The following is a 22,895-nucleotide window of genomic DNA, read 5'->3' as shown; positions in this document are numbered from 1 at the left end:
TGTGTGGCTGTGACCAAGTCCCTCGAAAGGCCTTAGGTCCCCATCTGTCCAAATGAGGGGTTGCTGGTGAAATGAAATAAAATAAAATGCTTGCAAGCCATCTGACTTTTACTCATGCAAATAATTGCACAGGGGAGGGATTAACCAGCTTGGGAGTCCATGAAGTCTATCAAGAATTGACCTTACCCAGCTCAGCAGGCGTAGCTCAGTGGTTGAGCATTGACCTATGAACCCAGAGGTCATAGTTCAATTCCTGGCCCAGGCACATGCCCGGGTTGTGGGCTCGATCCCCATTGAGGGGTGTGCAGGAGGCAGCTGATCTATGTTTCTCTCTCATCATTGATGTTTCTATCTCCCTCTCCCTTAATAAATCAAATCAATAAAAATATCAAATTAAACAAAATATATATAAAAAGGACTGACCTCACCCAAGTGTGCTACAGCAGCTCCTGGCGTGGGCTGAGGCAGAGTGCACGAGTGCAGGACAGCGGGGCCAGGAACCACCACGCCTCACGCAGAGGGCGTAGCTGCGAACAGGTTGGTTCGGTTACCTGCCCATCTCATCACCTCGCAGCAACGCTAGTCACCTGTCTACAGGCAAGGGGACGAGGCACAGAGGCCAACCACGTGGCAGGTGTCGGCACAGCTGGATGTGCCACAGCTGGATGCTGGCGTGAGGGGCAGAGTTGCTCAGTCTGCCTCCTTCCAGGGGCTTGCTCTGCAGGTGAAGGGAGTGGCTAACCAGCCAGGCTGGGCTCCAGGCATGGTTCTCTCAGTGACTAGCTGTGACCTCTGACTAGTTATGGACTCTCTAGTCAATTTATTTCTTCCTCCGTAAAATGCAAATAATAATATTAGCTAGAATAGGTGGTTGTTGTGATGGTAGGTTGGTTAATATTTATCCGTGTTTGGTGCAGCATAAATGTGCAACAGCTGGTATTTCTTGGAAACACTTTACTGAGGGAAAGAGGCCCTTTAGCACAAGCAGCAGCAGGACAGCAATGCCGGTACTGGGGGCTCTGTTCCAACTCTGGCCAGTCCAGTGACCGGGCGTGGCCTCCCAGGTGATGGGCTCACAAATCCCAGCTGGGCGGGCCATGGTGGGTGTCACTCCCAGGCCCCTGACTGCTTCAGTGACAGGCTGACCTTTGTCCTAAGCAGGCCCCGCCCCGTTTCTGGGCGCCCAGGGCAACGCCTTTGAAATGCCTCCCTGCAGACCCCTCAAGTGCACGCCCTCAGGACAGCGGAGCCTGACTGTCCTGTCACTGACCGCCTTGCTCCCTCCCCCTCCACGCAGCCTCCTAATTCCATGAGCACAATCGCAGCCCCAAACCATGATGCTGGGAGCATTTTCTCAGTCTGTCCAGGTCTTGCTTCCAGGCGGGCCCTCTGTTTGGCTCAGATAAACTCTAATCGACTCTTACAATAAACTCTTACACTGACAGTTGCCAGGGGTGACAGTTGCCAGGGGTGACAGTTGCCAGGGGTGACAGTTGCCAGGGGCATCGGAACATTCGGGAGGCAGAGACCCTTGGGGGCCTGGGAGCACTTTGGAGGGTGGGTGCTGCATTGGGGAGAGAGTCCCAGTCCAGCAGGGGTCACAGTTGCCTGGAGGAGCCCCATCCCAGATGTAATGGGAACCAATATGTCACTTTAAAGTTAAAAAAGTAAAAAGAAACAAGTGAAATTAATTTTAATAAATTATTTCCTGTATCTCAGTACATCTAAATATCTTCCTAACACATACTCCATTTTAAAATTTATTAGATAGTTTGCACTGTTTTTCTTAGTGAGTTTGACATCAGCCTGTATTTTATACCTCCAGTACATCTAATTCAGAATCACTCCATCTCAAGGGCTCAACTGCTATCTGTGGCTAGTGGCTCCCCCACAGACAGCGCTGACTGGGACTGTTGCAGGGCCACCCCCCAAATTTCTGATTTGCAGACTCGGGTGGGCATGGGGATGTGCATTCCTAACCAGCCCCCAGGTCCCGACAGTGCAGCTGGACCACATTCTGGGAACCATGTGTATAGGTTAGACGTGAACCCAGCTGCCTGACTGTCCCCTGCAGCCCAGGACACGCAGCGCCTCCTCATCCATCACGCTGAGTGTGGAGACACTAACAGGGTCCTGAGAATCTCTGGTACTAAACATAGCAATCCACACAGTACACATCCTCCCTCACACGTACACATCCTCCCTCACATGTACACATCCTCACTCACATGTACACAGCCTCACTCACACGTACACATCCTCACTCACATGTACACATCCTCAGTGACACAGTAAACATCCTCACTCGCACCTACACATCCTCACTCACACAGTACACATCCTCCCTCACACGTACACATCCTCACTCACATGTACACATCCTCAATCACATGTACACATCCTCAATCACATATATACATCCTCACTCGCATGTACACATTCTCACTCACACGTACGCATCCTCACTCACACAGTACACATCCTCTCTCACACTGTACACATCCTCATTCACATGTACACATCCTCACTCACAATACACATCCTCACTCGCACGTACACAGCCTCACTCACATGGACACAGCCTCACTCACATGTACACATCCTCACTGAAACAGTAAACATCCTCACTCACACAGTACACATCCTCACTCACACGTACACGTCCTCACTCACATGTACACATCCTCACTGACACAGTAAACATCCTCACTCACATGTACACATCCTCACTGACACAGTAAACATCCTCACTCAAACAGTACACATCCTCACTCACACGTACACATCCTCACTCACATGTACACAGCCTTACTCACATGTACACACCCTCACTCACATGTACACATCCTCTCTCACATGGACACATCCTCTCTCACATGGACACATCCTCTCTGACATGTATACATCCTCACTCACATGTACACATCCTCTCTCACACAGTATGCAATCTCCAGGGTGTTTGGAGAAGGAGAGTGAGCATGTGACTCTGTTTTTTGACCAGGTTCCGTGGAACTTAGCGGGAAGAGAGGCACCTCTGATTGTTGTTGTTGGGTAAAGAGGGTGATACTGAGGCCCCCTAAGGGTAGCGGCTGTACCAAAGTCAGCCTGAGAGAAGCAGGCTCTGGGATCTGGCTCAAGAAACTTTTAACCTAAATTTCTCTTTGAACTAAAAATTTTCAAGTCAGTAAAAGGAAAGGTCCTCCTGGCCATTTACCAGAGGGGAGGCTGCCCTCATGTCCAGGGGGCAGGAGGGAGCCGCCTGCGGGAGGCAATTGGGGGTTGGGGGTGGGGGGGTTCACAGGCCCTCTGATCACTCACTCCCTGAAGAAAGGGGCACCTTACTTGTCAATGAATTTGCTGAATCCATATTCCAGCATATTGGCCAGGCATGTCGTGTCCGTGGGCTTTATTTCACAGCCGACAATCTCACTAATCTGCAAAGAGATGAGAGTCCGTGTTTATGGTTCACGCCAGCGCTGCCCAGTCGACATGGAAGGAGGGAAGTACTCCTGCCCCCTGGCCCCTTCCCACAGCCACAGGCACTGCTGAGCGGGAAGTGTGCCTGGTTGGCCTGGATGGATTTTCCCATTTAATGTAACATGTTTAAATAGCTGCTCGCAGCCAGTGGCTGCAGAATGGGCGGTGCCGTCTAAGAATCTGGGCAGCCAGGGCCCCCTCTGCGGTCTATCTGCTTTCCTGGGCGCTGGTCTGGCGCCAGCACTGGGCGCAGGGCAGCCCTGGAGTGTCTTAGGGGGTGGGACTGTGTGATTCTAGGGCCTCATGCAAAGCCTGGCCCGTGACAGAAGCCGGGGTTTGCTGAACAGAAGGAGCAAGTCCTGAGACCAGGTGGCAGGCAGCCCGAGGACGCGAGGATGCGAGGCTGCAGAAGGAGGCAGCCATTCTCTATGGTACCTCCCCCTCCCAGGTGCTAACTTGCTGGAAACCGGAGCCGTGTTTTCGTTGTTGTAAGCACCACCCTCCGCGCAGCTTTTAGTGGCCACACCCCAGGGAACCGTTGGGCAAAGTCTCTGGGGCGTTGAGCACCTTCTCAGGAAGTGTGAGGCCTGAGCAGCGCCAGGTGGAGGTGGGAGGCTCGGGGACCCCCCGCCCCCCGCCCAGGTTTGTCACTGCCCAGCACCCCCGTCCCCGGGGCTACAAATGTCAGAGCAGGAAGGGGTGAAGCTGTGCCATGTTCTGTCTGTTCCGCCTGAGCCCCTGGGCATGGCGTGCGGAGCATCAGTGACCAGCTAAGGGTGAAGGCATGAGTGCGCCAGCGCATGCAGGTGGCTCCCACCTGGGCTCTGAGGACACGGAGGGCCACTACAGCGATGGGAATAAGAAGGTAATTAACATTTATTGAGCGGTTACTCTGTATGGGCTCTGTTTTAAGACTGTTATGTGCTTATTTCATTCTCCCAACACCACGAGGAAGGCTCTAATGTATTACTATCCCCATTTTACATATCAGGAAACTACGTCAAGGAAATTAAATATCTTGTCCAAGACCATCAGCTCGTAAATGGTGGAACTGGGACCTGGCTCCATTCTGACTCCAAGGCTCTTACCCATCTCCCTCTGGTCTTCCATGTACTGCGGTGCAGGTTACTCACTGCAGAAGGCGAGAGCGCAGCCCACACCGCGTGCGCAGCCCGCATCCGAAGGTGGCCCTGCGAGCCCTGCTCCTGCCTTTGGAGCTTAGAGCGCGCTGTTCCCTGGACTAAGTGACAGCTGCGCAAAGCACCTGGCATAGTACTTGGCCCCGAACCCTCGGAGGTTTTATTACTTAAATCGCGTTGTGAGCTATGTCAGTGAACAAGCGTCCAGTGTGCTAGTCCAAGAGCCCAGAACTGTGCTGTCCCATCCGGAGCCGGGGCCCTGGTGGGCTAGTCCGAGCGGATGTGCTATGAGTGGGGAGCACAGCACGTTTCAGACTCAGCATGGAAAAGGTCCTGTGAAATACCTTGTTAACATTTTTATGTTGATTACCTGTTGAAATGACAATATTCTGGTTAAGTTTGGTGAAATAAAATTTATTCATGAAATTTATTTAGCCTGTTTTTGCCTTTAAAAATGTGGCTACTGCCCTAGCTGGTTTGGCTCAGTGGATAGAGCAGTGGCCTGCAGACCAAAGGGTCCCAGGTTCGATTCCAGCCAAGGGCACATACCTGGGTTGCAGGCTGGATCCCCAGTAGGGGGCATTCAGGAGGCAGCCAATCAATGATTCTCTCTCATCATTGATGTTTCTCTCTCTCTCCCTCTCCCTTCCTCACTGAAATCAATAAGAATATGTTTTAAAAAATAAAAACATGGCTACTAGAAACTCTAAAAATTACACAAATGTTCACATTCTCTTTCTATGGCAGCACTGCCCATAGGGCCAGCCCTGCTGCTCCTCAGTGGGGTTTCTTCCCAAGGCCAAGTTCGGCCTGTCCCATCTTGTTTAAACTGTCGCAGCAACCACTGTGCCGATAGCAGCAAAGTCTGGGCCCCAAACATAGGACCAGCCTTTCTGCCCAAGTCCTGTGAAATGGCCACCCTAGAACCCAGCCTGAGAGCTACAGGCAGTTTAGCCTTCCCCTGCCAGAACCAGAGCCAGCGGACGGTCTCCTGAGTTAGGCACTAGGGTGAAAAGGGCCTCCCAGCCTGGGCTGTCAGGGGCGGCTCAGTGTGTGACCAGCAATGCAGGCAGGAAGGGGCTGGGCCGGGGGCAGCCTGAGACTACCTGGTGGCCTGTGTTCTTTCTGAGCTTGCCCACTGGGCTGCCCCATCAGGGTCCTTCCTCTGCAGCCACTCCCTGGTCACACGCCACTGTCACCCACAGCTTGCGGTCCCCACTCCCACTCCCTCTCATCTGCTACTTCTTGCTCCCTTTTTACCTGTCTAGGCTGAGCTAGAGACCAATTCTCCCCTCCTTACTTCCTAGCCATGTGACAACTTAATCTCTCTAAGACTGTTTTCTTATCTGGGAAGTGGAGATAATCAGAGTCCCCATGTCAAAGGGTTGCTGGGAGGTGACGGGAGAGGGTCCACGTGAAGTATGCAACACAGAACCCAGTAACACCTGGCATTCACTATGGCTTAGCCACTGTTGTTGTGCGATTTTACTTCTAAGAGGCATTTTTTCCCAATCTGTCCATCTAGGTCAGTGGTTCTCAACCTTCTGGCCCTTTAAATACAGTTCTTCATGTTGTGACCCAACCATAAAATTATTTTCGTTGCTACTTCAAAACTGTAATGTTGCTACTGTTATGAATTGTAATGTAAATATCTGATATGCAGGATGGTCTTAGGCGGCCCCTGTGAAAGGGTCTTTCGACCGCCAAAGGGGTCGCGACCCACAGGTTGAGAACCGCTGGTCTAGGTGGTCTACAGTGAGGATTATGATTGTCGGAGAATGGTCTGTATTTCCATGCTCGAGAGCAGCATCCTCACAGGTGTAGCGCCAGTGCAGGGGTGGATCTCCGAGGGCCCTGAGTGTTGTCTAGCCACCATTGACATTGATGAGGGTGCTTTCTATGGTGCTATCTCACGAAGAGACCTAGCCCTGCTCCCCCTCCCAGGCCTCCAATGGTCAGTTCTAGTCAGGCTAGGTCCACAGGGAGAGGCACCCTCTGAGCACCAAGGGAGGGCAGCTGCCCTCTGTAGACCCCACTGCTGGGGCAGATCAAGACTAGAAACCTACTCAGATGACCTCTCCTCTGCCCCTCCTTACATCTGGAGCTTGAAGGCTCCTGGGAAATGGAAAGCAGCTGCCCTCCACAGAACACTCCTGGATCTCTCATGCATTCAGATCTCTTTTTCCCAGGGAGGCCAAATGCTCCCAGCAACTGCGCCAGGGCATCCTTCTGTGCAAGTCATGGGTGTGCCCTCAGAGTGGGACCTTCTGAGGACGATGTCCTCTGTCTTGTGTGTGGTCCCGAGAGGGGGAATTCCAGGCCAAGTCAGAGCGCAGTCTGCCTGTGGGCACCCATCTCCACCTCCACACAGAGCAGAGCAGCTCCCGGGTTGAGTCTGCTCAGGGCATTGCCAGCCTTGCATACGATCATTATTACAGGAGCAGTGCACTTTCCTTTTCTCTGGTTAGTGTTCACACCACACTTACCACCCTCACACTTGGTTGCTTATAAAAATCCAACTATTTTTAGGAAGGTCGTTTGTTATTCTCATTTAAAGACTCAAAGGGCTGAAAGAGGAGTGGACACTTGTTTCTGAGCATAGCCTGTTGGATGCCGGGACTCCAGCACAGTCAGCGCAAGCAGGAGTCTGGTGTGTTTGGAGACCCAGGAAGGGATGCAGATTTCTCTTCTGTGCAGCCTAGGTCGAGGAGCAAAGCAAGGCCCCGGCCACTGCACTTCAATACCCTTGTCCCCTGTAGAACCTGGAGCAGCTCTTTGCCAAGAAAAGAGATAAGGAGAGCCTGCGTGGCCACGGGCTGAAACAGCACTCAACTACCAGCAACGGGGTTCCCAAAGCACAGGGAGACCTGCTCATATGGAAGGCAGTACATCCCTTATCCTGCCCATTCCCTTATGTCAAAAGGCTCTCACCCCCTTCCTACCCCCTTGGCTTCCAGTAGATTCTCCTTTCAGAAAAAGCTTGACCTAGGAATGGTTCCTGCCTTGTCGGGGCTACCAGGACCAGGAATGGGCTGGGCAGGGGATTGACAGTGACAGGACCTGTTGCCAGTGCCGGTCCTTCATTCCTGGGTTACAGGAAATGTTGAGAATAGGGATGTGCTGCTTGAACTTGTCAATCTTCATCCTCACGTTCTCGGCCAAGCGCCTGGGTGCAGGTATGTCAGCTAAGGTCTTGGTCAATTTATACATTGTCCTCCACATATTCCCTATTTCCTCCGCAATCTCCTCAGCGTTCAGCACAAAGAGGGGTCCTGGAATAAAAAAGACGAATGGAGGGAAGGGTCAGATCCCCAAGCAGATGTCAGCCACATGCACCTTTAATTCCCTGAGCTCAGAACTGGGCCTGTGGGGCGGGTACTGGAGCAAGCACAGGCCTGGATTTGGGTCTGCGTCTGAAACGTTGCCTTTGCCAGTGAAGCGAGCAGGCTTACGAAACTTTCTGAACTTTGAGAGCATCGCCTGTGACACAGGGTGACCATGGAAGTGAAGTGAGGTAAGCACAGTGGCTAACCTACCCCTGCCATGTGGTGCAATGTGGACAGGGAACTGGTGTTAGCACTGGTTATAGATGCTCCACAAATGCTGAGAAACAGTAGCCACTGGAGAATGTGGGTGAATGCGAGCGGGAGTTCTCTGTACAGTTTTAGCAACTTCTATGTAAGCTTGAACTTCTTTAAAAATAGATTATTTTAAAAGAATGAAACTTCATTTTTTTTAAAAAAGTACCCCCCAAGCAAGCATTAATTTCCTTCTCTGCCTTTTCTCTTATAGGGACCCTTTAGCAGGTTACACATTCAGTCAAAATCTTGCATGATGTGGCTTCCTTCCCCTTCAATCTTTCAAGTTAGTATGAATTCTTGCATCATGATGTTGCAAATGTACTCAAAAACTTTTCTTTGAAGGCTACTGAGACTAAACATAGCTTCGTGGATATAGCTCCATTAATTGCTAACATGCTTCATCAACCCAACATTTTTGTTAACTAATCAAAAATTAAAATTTTTTAAAAAGACAGAAAAAATGTACATGAGTTCCATGTAATATGTAAAAAGAATAATATACAATGTCTAAGTGGGCTTTGTTGTGGGAATGCAAGGCAGTTTTCATATTTGAAAAGCAAACAATGTAATATACCATATTAACATTCTAAACAAGGAAAATCATGTGATACTATCAGTTGATACAGAAAAAGCATTTGACAAAATTCCATATAATTCATGCTAAAAACCTCTCAACAGACTAGGAATAGAAAGGAACTTCCTTAGTCTGATAAAGGGTAACTGTAAAAAGCTACACTAATGTTATACTTTTATATTCATTAAATATATACAGCTTTTTACATGTCAATCATACTACCATCAAGTGGTTTTAAAAAATAAAACAAAACAACCCATTTTACTTAATGGTAGAAGATGGAATACTTTTTACCTTAGATCAGGAAGAAGGCAAGGATTTTCACTCTCATAACTCAATAACAGAAAGCTAGCTGGTAAAATCCCAAAATACTTTGAAATTAAACAATGTAATTATAAGTAACACAGGTCAAAGACAAAATCTCAAGAGAAGTTAAAAAATTTTTAGCCAAAGAAAAAGAAAATATAACTCATCAAAAGTTGTATATGGAAGAGAAAATTAAATCCAAAGCAAGCAGAAAAAGAGAAATAATAAAACAAAAAGCTGGTTCTTTGAAAATATTAATAAAATTAATAACCTCCAGCCAGGCTAACCAAGAAAAATACACAAATTATTGATATCAGAATGAAAAAGGGGACATTAATGCACATCTCAGGAACATTAAAAGGATAATTAAGGAATAGCCTGAACTCCTTCATGACCACAAATTTCATAACCTAGATGGAATGGACCAATTCCTTGAAAGATACAATTTACCCAAACTCACACAAGAAAAAATAGACAATCTGAATAGGCCTGTATCTATTTAATAAATTGAACAATAGTCAATAACTTTCCAAAACAGAAAGCACCAGGCCCAGATGGGTTCACTGGTGAATTCTACCAATCATTTTAGATAGAAATGATGCCAATTTTCTACAATCTCTCCCAGAAGGCAGAAACAGAGGAAATACTTCCTAATTCCTTCTTTGAAACTAGCATTATCTTAATACCAAAACAGACAAAGGCATTAACATAAAAGGAAATTAAAGACCAATATCTTTCATTAATATAGATGCAAAATCCCCAACAAAATATTAGCAAATTGAATCTAATAATATATGAAATAGAATTATATACCACAATCAGTTGGGATTTATTATTCCAGGTATGTAAAGCTGTTTCAACATTTGAAAAATCAATTAATGTAATCTATCTCAACAGCAGGCTAAAGAAGAAAAATCACATGATGATATCAATAGATTCAGAAAAAGCATTTGACAAAATCCAACACCCATTCATGATAATCATTCTTAGCAAAGGAGAAATAGAGGGGGATTTCCTTGACTTGATATAAAGAACATATACAAAAAACCTACAGCTAAAATCATACTTAATGATAAGACACTACAATCTTTCCCACTACAATCAGGAACAATGCAATAATGTCCCCTTTAACCATCCTTTTCAACATCATTTAATGGAAATCCTAGCCAGTGCAAAGATAAGGATAGGAGGTATAAGGTATGCAGATTGAGAAGGAAGACATACAACTGTTTGCCACCGACACAATCTTTTATATAGAAAATCTGAAAGAATTAAAAAAAACCCACTCCTGGAACTAATTCACAGTTATAGCAAGGTTGCAGGATACAAGGTTGATATATAAAACTCAATTGCTTTCTTTATTTTTAATTTATTAATTTTTAAGGGGGTGAGAGAGAAAGAGGGAGGGAGGGAGAAAAGAAGGGGGAGAGAGACATTGCTTTGTTGCTCCTGTTAGGTACAACACTAATTCATTGGTTGATTCCTGTATGTGCCCTGAATGTGGGTCAAACCCTCAACCTTGGCATATAATGATGAACCTCCAACCAACTTAGCTACCTAGCCAGGGCTGCTTTCCTTTATAGCACTAGTGAACAAATGGAACTTGAAATTAAAAGCACACATCCATTTACATTGGCACTCCTAAAATTAAAATACGTAGACATAAGTCTAACAAAATATGTACAACATCTATATAATTAAAACTAAAAAACTCTGATGACAGAGTCAGAGAGAATAATTGGAGAGATAGTCCATGTTCATGGATAGAAACATTCAACAATGTTAAAGATGTTAGTTCTTCCCAACTTGAGTATAGATTCAACACAATCCCAATAAAAATCCCAGCAAGTTATGTTTTTTTTTTTGGGTATTGAAAAATTGGTTCTAAAGTTTATTTGGAGACGTGAAAGACCCCAAATAGCCAATATAATAATAAAGTTGGGGGACTGACATTTTCCAGTAACTTCAAGACTTACTATAAAGCTATAATAATCAAGTGTGGTATTTATGAAAGAGAAGACAAATAGTCAATTTAACTGAATAGAGAGCCCAGAAATAGACCCACATATAGTCAGCTGATATTTCTGGAAGGATAAAAGTTAATATAATGGAGAAATAATAATTTTTCAACAAATGATGTTAGAACAACTGGATATTCACAAGCAAAAAAAATGAATCTAGATGCAGACCTTATACCTTTCACAAAAATTAACTCAAAATGGATAATTGACTTAAATGTAAAATGTAAAACTATAAAATTCTAGGAGATAACATAATTTAGATGACTGTGGGTTTGGTGATAACCTGTTAGGTACAACACTAAAGCCATGATATTTAAAAGAAATGACAAGCTAGAAATCATTAAAATTAAAAACTTCTGTTCTGTGAAGGACACTGTCAAAAGAACAAAAAGATAAGCCAAAGACAAGGACATTGATGTTTAGTGACAGCAATATCTACCAGCTTGCCTAAGCTAAGAGTACGGAAGTCATCCTGACTCTTCATTCTCCCTCTCTGCCCGCTTGCCCCATATCAGATTAATCATCAAGTTCTGTTGGCTCTACCTTCTCAATATCTCTCCTATCTCAATATCTCTAAAGTAAAAGGAGTAGTTTATAGATGCCTATGGCACTTTGGCCTTTTTTTGCAACAGCACACTAATGGAGCCGTTATTTTGTTCTCCCACCTTCTACCTCTCTGAGTCACTACCCAGTTCATGTCTCTGGATGGTTGCCTATTTGGCTTTATCCTGGCAATAGGTCTGGCTCTTTGATCCCCACCTTCCATCATTATCATATCAGAAAAATTGACTGTGGCTGCCTTCATCCAGAGCATCAGAATATGTTGCGAAGTCCAGCCAGAATTCGAAGATCAAACTTTATTTCAGAACTGGCTAGGGTGAACCCTTACTCCATCCCCATCCTGCCCCAGCATAGGGGGACTGCGGCATACCGTTCATCCACTCCTCTGACTTGATGCTGAACTCATAGGTCGTTACCCACAGCTGTTCGTAGGGTACTTTGTGGGTCATCACGGTTTGCAGAAGAGGGAAGGTACTCTTCTCCTTTCCCAAAAGCTCCTCCTCCTTATTGATCAACTGCAGGCAAAGGGGGATATTGTCTATTAGGTTGGTGGTTCTCCTGACCCCTAGAAGCCACCGCAGCAAATTCTTCAATGTTTTGAACACCAAGTTGAGGAAGATGCTTGTTAGCAAGAGAGGAAAATAAGGCGGGACTCAATCAAGAAGACCCCTCTGTATCTGTGAGGGCCATGGCAGCTGAGGACTAATTGGATGAACCTCTAGGGTAATTTGCTACTTGCTTCACCAGCTTTGTTCCCACTGTGACATATCTATAGCTCCATTTCCACAGTTTCCATGTGTACATTTTCTGTTTACATGATGCTGCCTTCTTGTGTCAATTTGCCTCAGAGGTAAGAACTTTCATAGTTAAAGAACTTACTAGTGGAGCCCAGCCAGCATGGCCAGTGGTTGAGCATCAACCTATGAACCAGGAGATCATGGTTCCATTCCCAGTCAGAGCACATGCCCAGGTTGTGGGCTTGATCCCCAGTAGGGGTTGTGCAGGAGGCAGCCAATCAATGATTCTCTCTCATCATTCATGTTTCTATCTCTCCCTCTCCCTTCCTCACTGAAATCAATAAAAATATATATTTTTAAAAAATAACTTACTAGTTGACCTTCAGAAGTTACTTAGCTTCTCCAAGTCTTAGTTCTCTCATTTTAAATTAAGATAAATGGAGGTAATAACAGGACCTCCCTCAGAGGTTTGTTATGGGCATTAAGTGATACAGTTCATATGAAGCCCTTTGTACATTGTTGAGCACATACTGAATGTTCAATATATGTGAGCAATTATTCTATTATAATTTCTTCTCTGTCTACTCAATGACTAACAAAAGAACTAGTATAATGTAGGACTGTAGAAAAAGGTAGCTGAAAGTACCAATGAAAGAACTGGTCAATCAATCAATCAATTAATCAGTCAATCAGTGCTATCCAGCTGACAGGTGATGTTAGAAAAATACAAGACCAAGGACCAGAACCAACAGAATAGTAGAGTCATAGACCCATCCCAAGGCTCCAAACCTCAAATTCCACCAGCGCCTGATCAAGGTTCTTGGAAAGCTCGTTAAGCTTTTCAACATTGTTCTTCATTTCTTCCGTAGACATCACTTCACGTTTTCTAAAGCCTTCTAGTTCCTTGTTGTAGCTCTCAAGTTTTGACTCAAATTCTAAGCACCTGAAAGTAAAGATAGCCCACTGATACTTGGACTTTCCATTTTGTGATTTTCAAAGTCACAGCATTGTTCACCCAAAATCCAATCTCCTGATACAAGATACATATACTATACTACTTATAATCCCACCTCCCAGAGATAGCTGATGGACACTGTGTTTGGTGGTTAAATACTTTTAGATGTTTTCCTGTATAGGTAAATGTATATGTATATGTATATGTATATCTTAGTATATATATATGTATACTAAGATATACATATACATATACATATACAAAAGAACTAGTATAATGTAGGACTGTAGAAAAAGGTAGCTGAAAGTACCAATGAAAGAACTGGTCAATCAATCAATCAATTAATACTAAGATATACTAGTATACAGTATGTGAGCATAACACATTATTCTTTCATTCATTACATACTTATTATTGAGTGCCTACTACATTCCAAGAACTGATCTAGGCATCAGGGCTATATTAATGAAGTGCATTGTTATGCTCCCTACCTCCATGGAGTTTGTATTTTAGTTGGAGAAGGGCTGGACAACAAACATACATGGATGGATGGATGGATGGATGGATGACTGGATAAAACCATACATAGAAAAAGATGAAATATTACTGATAGGGCCAAATACTCTGAAGAAAATAAAAGAGGGCAGTGACTAGTGAATGGGATTGAAGGGCTGCTTTAGCTGGAGTGACCAGGGAAGACCTGTCCCGAGGTTTGTCTCCTTCATCTATATCATCAACAAGCAGATCTTAACTTTACTTCTCCCTTTTCCTGATGAGGTAGAATAATACAGAGTTCAGTGGACAGGTTCTGGAGTGAGACAGGCTAGGTTCAAATCCCAACTTTGCCACTTAGTAGCCATGTGACCTTGGCTAGGTCACTTAACCTCTGTGTACCTCAGACATATAAAATGGGAACAGAAAAGTACCATTTTAGTATTTAATAAGATAATATATATACAAAATGCTCATAATTGAGTCTGGTCTATAATCATCACTATACAAGTATTTGCTGTCACTCACTAAATTGTAAAGTCTATCAATGCAGATTCATCCCCTTAATTCCTGTTTGTATCTCCAGTATTTAGAAGAGTGTCTGGCCCTGGCCTGTTTGGCTCAGTGGATAGAGCATCGGCCTGCGGACAGCGGGGTCCGGGTTCGATTCTGGCCAGGGGCACGTGCCTGGGTTGCGGGCTCGATCCCCAGTGGAGGGCATGCAGGAGGCAGCTGATCAATGATTCTCTCTCATCATCGATGTTTCTGTCTCTCTCTCCCTCTTCCTTCCTCTCTGAAATCAATAAAAGAAAATATATTATAAAAAAGAAGAGTGTCTGGCACACAGAAAATAATCAATATTAATGGAACGAATAAGAGACAGACCACTGAGAACAGCTGTAGTGACATACATTAATTTGGCTATTATCTTAAGAAAACTTAATTCTGTTATGACAGTTTTAATGTTCTTTTTTTCTTAAAAGTAATTTATGAAAGTTAATTTGGGTTTTATTTCTAATTGAACTGTGTGGTAAGCAGCCTTTGATAATGTCCCCATAGATCCCCATGACCTCCTGGTAGTTATCCCTGTGCAACTGTCTCCTCTTGAGTTTGGGCTCAAGTAACTCACTTCTAACAAATAATATGGCAAAAGAGATGAGATGTCACTTCCAAGTAGGTGACAAAAAGACTATGATCTCTTTCTCTCTTCTCTCTCTTCTCTCTCTTCTCTCTTCTCTCTCTCTCTCTCTCTCTCTCTCTCTCTCTCTCTCTCTCTTCCTCTCCCTTCCTCCTCCCACTCCCCCCTGACCCCGTGGGAAGCCAGCTGCCATGCAAGCTGCTCTATGTAGAGGCCATGTAGCAAGGAACAGAGGCCGTTTCTGGCCAACAGCCGTGAGGAACTGAATCCACTCACAGGCCCAGTTGAGCTCCTGGCTGGGAAGGCAGCTTGGCTGACCTTCTGGCTTCAACCTCATGGCAGACCTGGAGCCAGAGGCACCCAGCTCAGCTGTGTCTGGGTGTCTGACCCACAGACCTGTGAGATGACATAGGTTTGTATTTTAAGCTGCTAGTTTGGGGATGATTCTTCGTGTGGCAATAGGTCACTGACACTCACTATCATAACAGGACATGGCCTATATAATTCCTGTTTCTTTAAAGTTTTTCTCAAGTTCTAAAATATGGTCAATTCTTAAAAAATGTTCTATGGACAGTTAAAAAGAATGTTCTCTTTTTATTGTAAGGTAGAAAGTTTGGTATGTATACAACAAACCAGAGTTATTGTTTACTTCTATTTATGTCCTTATTCAAGTTTCACTCTATTCATTTATTTTTAAGTAGGGGCCCAGTGCACGAATTCATGCACCTTGAAAGGAACTGTGGGCTGCGAGACTGTGGTGGGCACAGGGGCGGGTCATGGCCCATCCTCCACGCCCCCACCCAGCCCCTCCTGCTGCGGCCCCTGGTGTTCTGTCTGCCGGCAGCCCCGCCCCCACTGCCACTGCTCCCACACGCTGATGGTGCTAGCCCTGCTCGCACCTGCTGATGGTGTGGAGCGATTGTGGCTGGTGCCAGCAGTGGGTGTGAGTGGGGCCGGTGCCGGCAGCAGATGTGAACAGCGACTGCTATCCATCAAAGCAGAGCAGGAACAAAGATTAGACAGTAGAAAGATTAAATCAGTTATTAAAAATTTACAGGGAATAAAGAGGACAGAGGAACACGTTAAATGACACCATAGAGATGCAATGAGCAAAATCTAGATTTGGAGACAAATGACCCAGTTTTTTAAATAGATAAGTTGCAAGGAAAAAACAGAGAAGATGGAAGGGAGACCCACAGAGGAACAGAAATTTAAGAAACCATTGCAATTATGTAGACATTTTTGGATTCCGATTCAAGTAAGCAGATCATAAAAAGAAAAAAAAAAACATGCATTAGCTCATTTTGACCCCTAGATCTAAAAAACTTTAATTACTTTCTATTGGATTTAAAAAGGAATTCATGTTTAAGATGGTGGTGGAGTAGGCAGGATCTTTCAACACCCCACAGAACCAAACTGAAAGCTATACCTAAGTTGGGGAACAATTACTAACTGTAGACTGTCTGAAGAGGAGACTAAAAAAAAAGTTTTAGAGAGAGAGAGGAAGGGTGAGAGAGATAAAAAATTGACGGGAAACATTGCTTGACTGCCTCCTGCACACCCCCTACTGGGGATTGAGCCAGCAATCCTGACTGAATATGCCCTGAGAATTGAACCAGTGTCCTCTTGGTGCATGGGTTGATGCTCAACCACTGAGCAACACTGGCCAGGCTGAAAAGGAGACTTTTCACTGGGGTCTGCAGAAATCACATGGGGACCAGTAGGAAGGGTTCGGGTGATCAAAGTGCTGGCCCCACTCCCAGGGGCCGCAGGCTGAGGCTACAGAGGAATACCTAGGCTGCGGGAGGTCCGTCTGAGAGAGGACCTAGTCCCTGACTGGGCTTCCCAGGCCACAGCACCCAGAGCCAGGAACAGGCATCCACATAGTATCCAGAAAAGTGGTGGGTTATGTCTGGCAAAAAGAGGCAAGCCCATTGGAGTTAAAGCCATCTGTTTAAAGGGCCAGTGCACAAAACTTTCATTCATAGACACTACCCAGGGCTCTGGCAGAGGGAGGCCTGTGAGAACAGGCATACCTAAGGAGAGTCTGGGGTGCCAGCACTGGGGAGAGGTGTGGGGGAGCAGCCACCAGGAGTCCTGGTACTAGATCATCCTCTGATACTGCAGCAACCATTTTCTTGGGAGAAACAATACACTGCAAGGGGCTTCAGCCTGGAGAAAAGCAACTACCCCACCCTGCGGGACCCACTCCCCCAGCCCTTTGGAATTCAGCCTCACCTCACCCTGAATTTTAGGCCCCACTGAGGAGTCAGTGGCATAAGCTGGGGCTTAAAAGGCTGGGCAGTCTCAGGCGTTGTCAGTGAATTGCTTTGGGGTGGGGCTATTCCTCCCCCACATTCCAGGGAACCTCATGGGAGATCCAATGGAGACGACACGCACCCCCAGCCTCCAGTAGACCCAACCTCTAGGCTTCTACTCTGCTGAGGTCAAGAAAAAAAAACACCCAGGAAAGTCAGATGTGTGGCTCGGGGTGGGGAGACACCTATTATCTTCTCTGAAGTCTGACTGGCACCTCTCCCTCATAGGAAGTCAGGGACCCCATTCTCTAGATTCCACAGTAGGCTCTTTTGGAGACTAAGTCTTTTCAGTGTCTAAGCCTGGCAGCTGGCCAGCAGGTAGAAGCAGGCAGAGATGGATCACAGGGAGCCTTGGGACATTTGCTGACCTGACTTTGGACCCTGTGCTGATAAAACCAGCTTTGGAGCACAGCTTTGTATTTCCTGGGTGACACCAAGCCCAGCAGAGGCATGGGCTGTGGATCACCATAGCTGTGGACAGGTTTCTGGGAACCTGCAGACCAAGTGGATAGCTTCAGGTACTATCCTTAATATTTCATATTTTTCTCTTTCCATTTCTAATTCTGTTTTTCTCACTTTTCTTTCCCAATCTTTTTTTCTTTTTCTTTTCTCTTCTTTCATTTCATGTATTTTCTCCTCTTACTCTTTTTCTCTTTTTTTCTTTTATTACTCTTATTGTTGATGATGTTGGATTTTTTGGTTGTCTTGTTTTTTGTTTTGTGTTGTTTTGTCTTGTTTTGTTCTGTCAGCACCTGTACAAAAACTTGCATGATGTGGCTGGAGTTAAGCCTTATAGTCTGCCAGTCTGAGGGCTGATCCCATGCATGAGCAGGTGAACAGCAATCAAGACCCAATTACAACAGAAGGACCACATAATCCCACAGGGACATTCCTGGAGCATCCAGCTCAGGAGATCCAGGAGACTGTGTCACTGGGTCCCACAAGACACCTATTACATAAGGCAACCTCATGAAGACTGGGAGGCATAGCAGTTCTATCTAATACATAGAAATAAACACACAGAGACAACTAAAATGCAGAGACAAAGAAACAATCCCCAAATGAAAGAAAATGAGAAATCTCCAGAAAAAGAGCTAAATGAAACGCAGGCAAGAAATTTATCAGCTGTAGAGTTCAAAGAAATGGTTATAAGACTGCTTAATGAACTTAGAATTATAAGGAATTTAGTGGGAACTTCAATAGCATGAAAAAGGAAATAGAAACCATGAACAATAACCAGTCAGAAGAGAAGCATACCATATCTGACATCAAGAATACACTGGAAGGAATTAAAAGTAGATTGAATGAAGCAAAGGATTGAATCAGTGATTTTAAAGACAAGGTAGAAAGGAAACACCCAATTAGAGCAGCAAAAACTAAAAGTAAAAAGAATTTAAAAAGCAGGAGGATATTTTAAGGGAACCTTGGGACAACATAGAACTTAACAACATCTGCATCATAGATGTGCCGGAAGGAGAAGAAAGTGAGCAAGGAATAGAGAATCTATTTAAAGAAATTATTCCCTAACCTGGTGAAGGAAAAAGCCACACAAGTTCAGGAAGCACAGAGAGTCCCAATCAAGATGAACATAAATAGAACTACTTCAAAACACATCATAATTAAAAGGGCAAAGGTTAAAACATAAAAATAATCTTAAAGGCAGTAAGAGAGAGACAGAAAGCTACCTACAAGGGAGGTCCAATTAGACTGTCAGCTGATTTCTCAACAGAAACACTTCAGGCCGGAAGAGATTGACATGAAGTATTCAAAATAATGAAAATCTAGGACCTGAATCCAAGACTTTCATTTAAAATTAAAGGTGAAATAAAGAACTTCCAGATTAAAAAGTCTCAAGGAGTGCATTATCATCAAACCAGCATTGCAATAAATATTAAAGGGACTGCTTTAAGAATAAGAAATTGAGAGAGAAGGAACATAGGTATAAAGAAAAAAAGTGGCAATATATAAGTACATATCACTAATAATCTTAGAGGTAAATGAATTAAATGCTCCAATCAAAAGACAGAGTAAACTGAATGGATAAAAAGCATGACCCATATATAGCTGTGTACAAAAGACCCGCCTCAGAACAAATAATTCACAGAAACTGAAAGTGAAGTGATGGGGGGAAAATTCCGTGCAAATGTAAATGAAAAATGAATAAAAAGCTGGGGTAGCAATACTCATATCTAACAAAATAAAGTTAAAAACAAAGGCCATGAAAGATGCAAAGAGAGAGAGAGAGAGAGAGAGAGAGAGAGAACTCTTAGTGGACTTTAAGGAAGAGATTGACAGCAATACACAATACAGGCATAGTAGTGGACTTTAACACTTCCCCCTCCCAAATATCATTGGATATATCATTTAGACAGAAAAACAACAAGGAAACAGGACCTAAATGACACACTAGATCAGAAGAATTTAATTGATATTTACATTTCATCCCAAAGCAGCAGTATATACAATCCTTTCAAGTGAACATGGAACATTCTTAAAGACAGACCACATGTTAGGACACAAAATAAGTCTCTACAAGTTCAAGGAGATTGAAATTCTAATAAGCATCTTCTTGGATCACAAAGACATGAAACTAGAAATCAACTACAATAAAAAAAAAACCTCAAAGACATTCAAACACATGGTGGCTAAATAGCATGGTGTTAAACAATGAATGGGTAACAATGAGATCAAGCAAGAAATTTAAAGCTTCCTGGAAACAAATGAAAATGAACACACAACCCAAAATCTATGGGACAGAGTAAAAGCAGTCCTGAGAATGAAGTTCATAGCACTACAGACCTAACTCAAAAAAGCAAGAAAAATTATCAGTAAACTATCTAACTCAACTTAAAAAATTTGAAAGAGAACAACAAGAAAAGTCCAGAGTAAATAGAAGGAAGGAAATAATAAAGATAAGAGTGGAAATAAATGACACAGAGACTAAAATAGCAATACAAAAGATCAATTGAAACCAAGAGCTGGTTCTTTGAAGAGATAAACAAGATTGATGAAACTTTAGCCAGACTCATCAAGAAACAAAGAGAGAAGACCCAAATAAATAAAATCAGAAATGAACACAGTGAAGTAACCACTGACATCACAGAAATACAAAGGATTGAAAGAAAATACTATAAACAACTTGGACAACCTGGGTGGAATGGACAAATTCCTAGAAACATACAATCTTCCAAAATTCTATGAGGAAAAATCAGAAAACCTGAATAGGCTGATAACAACGAATGAAATTGAAGCAGTAATTAAAAAAAAAAAAACTCACAGCAAACAAAAGTTCTGAAACAGATGGCTTCAGAGGTGAGTTTTAGTAAACATTCAAAGAACTAAAACCTATGCTCCTCAAACTATTTTAAAAATTCAAGAGGAGGGAAGACTTTCAAACTCTTTTTGTGAAGCCAGCATTATCCTAATTCTAAGACCAGATAAAGATACTACAAAGAAAGAAAATTACAGGCCAATATCCCTGATGGACATATATGCTAAAATTCTCAACAAAATATTAGCAAATTGGATCCAGCAGTACATTAAAAAATCATACACCATAACAAAGTGGGATTTATTCTGGGGATGCAAGGCTGGTACAATATTCACAAATCAATAAATGTGATACATCACATAAACAAATTGAAAGATAAAAATCACATAATCATATCAATTGATGCAGAAAAAGCATTTGATAAAATCCAGCAACCCCCCCCCCCCCTTTTTTTATAAAACTCTTAGTAAAGTGGGACTAGAGGGTTCATACCTCAATATAATAAAGGCCATATATGACAAACTGACAGCCAACGTCATTCTCAATGGGCAAAACTAAAAGTGTTTCCCTTAAGAACAGGAACAAGACAGGGATGTCCACTTTCACCACTCTTATTCAACACAGTACTGGAAGTCCTAGCCACAGGGATCAGATAAGAAGAAATAAAGGAAATACAAGATGGCGGCCAGTAGGACAGCAGGCTGCAAGATAGTATGTGAGTGAGAGAGCAAAAGGAGAGTGTGTGGACATGTGGTGAGTGTCTGTATTTGTGAGTGAGGGACAGCTATATTTCACAAGACTGTTGGGGACTGGCAGATGAGGCTCCCCCGGCCAGGCAGCCTCTACTACTGCTGAAATCTCTCCCAGAGTGGCCAGCTCTGCCACAGAGACCATGCCATCTTGAAGGGGAGAGCGGCTGTGATTGGAAGCCCAGCCTTACCTTCAACCAGGAAAACCTCAGATGCCTCCCTGGACCCTACAACCACAATGCCCAGGGATCAGCTGCCTCAGCTGCAAACCCATGAACAATGAGACTCCAGCCTCCCTGACCGCAGGCACCTACAAAGCTTGTCCATGGGGAGACAAAGTGGTGCCAAATATGCAGATGGACTTTGCATCTTCTCACAGAGCAGATAGAAGGAACAGTTGAATCAAATAACATCCACCTGGAATTGTCAAATTAAACACAGTTGGTGAGGCAATCCATAGAGGGAAATGTCAGAGATCGATCGCCTAGAGCAGTGATGGCAAACCTATGACACGTGTGTCAGAGGTGACACGCGAACTCATTTTCTTGGTTGATTTTACTTTGTTAAATGGCATTTAAATATATAAAATAAATATCAAAAATACAAATCTTTGTTTTACTATGGTTGCAAATAAAAAAAAATTTCTATATGGGACACGGCACCAAAGTTAAGTTAGGGTTTTTCAAAATGCTGACACGCTGAGCTCAAAAGATTCTCCATCACTGGCCTAGAGAGAGCTCTACCTCCTCAGATTCATCTGGGTGTTTGTTGTTTGAGTGTTTATTGTTTGCATTTTTTGGATTAGTTGTTGTTTGTTGTTTGCATTTTTTGAATTAGTTGTTGTTTTTTTAGAGTTTTCTCCCCATTACATATATTTTCCCCCTTCTTTTTTCTTTTCTTTCTTACATTTTTTTCCTTTTCTCAATATCATTTTTGCATTCTTTTCACTCTAATTCTCTTCTCTGGTGGTCACTCTTATTTGGGATTATTAGTATCGTGAATACATTTGTGTTGGGTGCCCTGTGCATTGTGTCTTGTCATGTTGTATTTTGTGCCTCTGAGTCAACACAGGAGAGAGAGAGCTACATAACCAGACACCCTGAGAGGAGTAATCATGGGGAGACAAATAAACAGCCTGCATAGAAGAATCACCGAAAAGGAAGTAAATGAAATGGAGGCAAGCAACATGTCAGAGAAAGAATTCAGAGCAATGGTCATAATGACGCTGAATAGAAGACAAATTCAGCAATATGTGTAAGAACCAAGAGGAAGTGAAGAAGAACCAAGAAGAAAGAAAAATGACATAACTGCAATAAAGAACACAATAGAAAGCATCAACCGTAGACTAGAAGAAGCAGAGGACCACATCAGTGAACTAGAAGATAAGGTAGGAAAAAAATACCGAAGCAGACCACAACTAGAAAAGAAACTTAAAAAACAGGAGGAGAGCCTGAGGGAACATTGGGACAACACAAAACGAAACAACATCCACATAATAGGGATGGCAGAAGGAGAGGAAACTGAGCAAGGAATAGAAAACCTGTTTGAAGAAATAATGACAGGAAACTTCCCTGAC

At 43.8% G+C, this 22,895-nt stretch overlaps 1 protein-coding gene across 1 annotated transcript in view; it reads right to left on the bottom strand.

Annotated features, from left to right (window-relative positions):
- DNAH3 (dynein axonemal heavy chain 3) overlaps nucleotides 1–22,895 on the bottom strand; it is a 195,936-nt gene that overhangs the window by 119,749 nt on the left and 53,292 nt on the right. The window contains exons 16-19 of the mRNA XM_070413711.1: nucleotides 13,186–13,339; nucleotides 12,030–12,174; nucleotides 7,677–7,888; nucleotides 3,343–3,434 (exon numbers count right to left, since the gene is read on the bottom strand). Coding sequence (XP_070269812.1) covers nucleotides 3,343–3,434; nucleotides 7,677–7,888; nucleotides 12,030–12,174; nucleotides 13,186–13,339 — 603 coding nt within the window. The remainder of the gene's footprint in view (nucleotides 1–3,342; nucleotides 3,435–7,676; nucleotides 7,889–12,029; nucleotides 12,175–13,185; nucleotides 13,340–22,895) is intronic.

This window comes from Myotis yumanensis, unplaced genomic scaffold (assembly GCF_028538775.1).
Source record: "Myotis yumanensis isolate MYYU_CA2020_CCGP unplaced genomic scaffold, mMyoYum1.0.hap1 SCAF_4, whole genome shotgun sequence".
Taxonomy (NCBI): domain Eukaryota; kingdom Metazoa; phylum Chordata; class Mammalia; order Chiroptera; family Vespertilionidae; genus Myotis; species Myotis yumanensis.
This window is presented reverse-complemented; position numbering and strand designations above follow the sequence as displayed.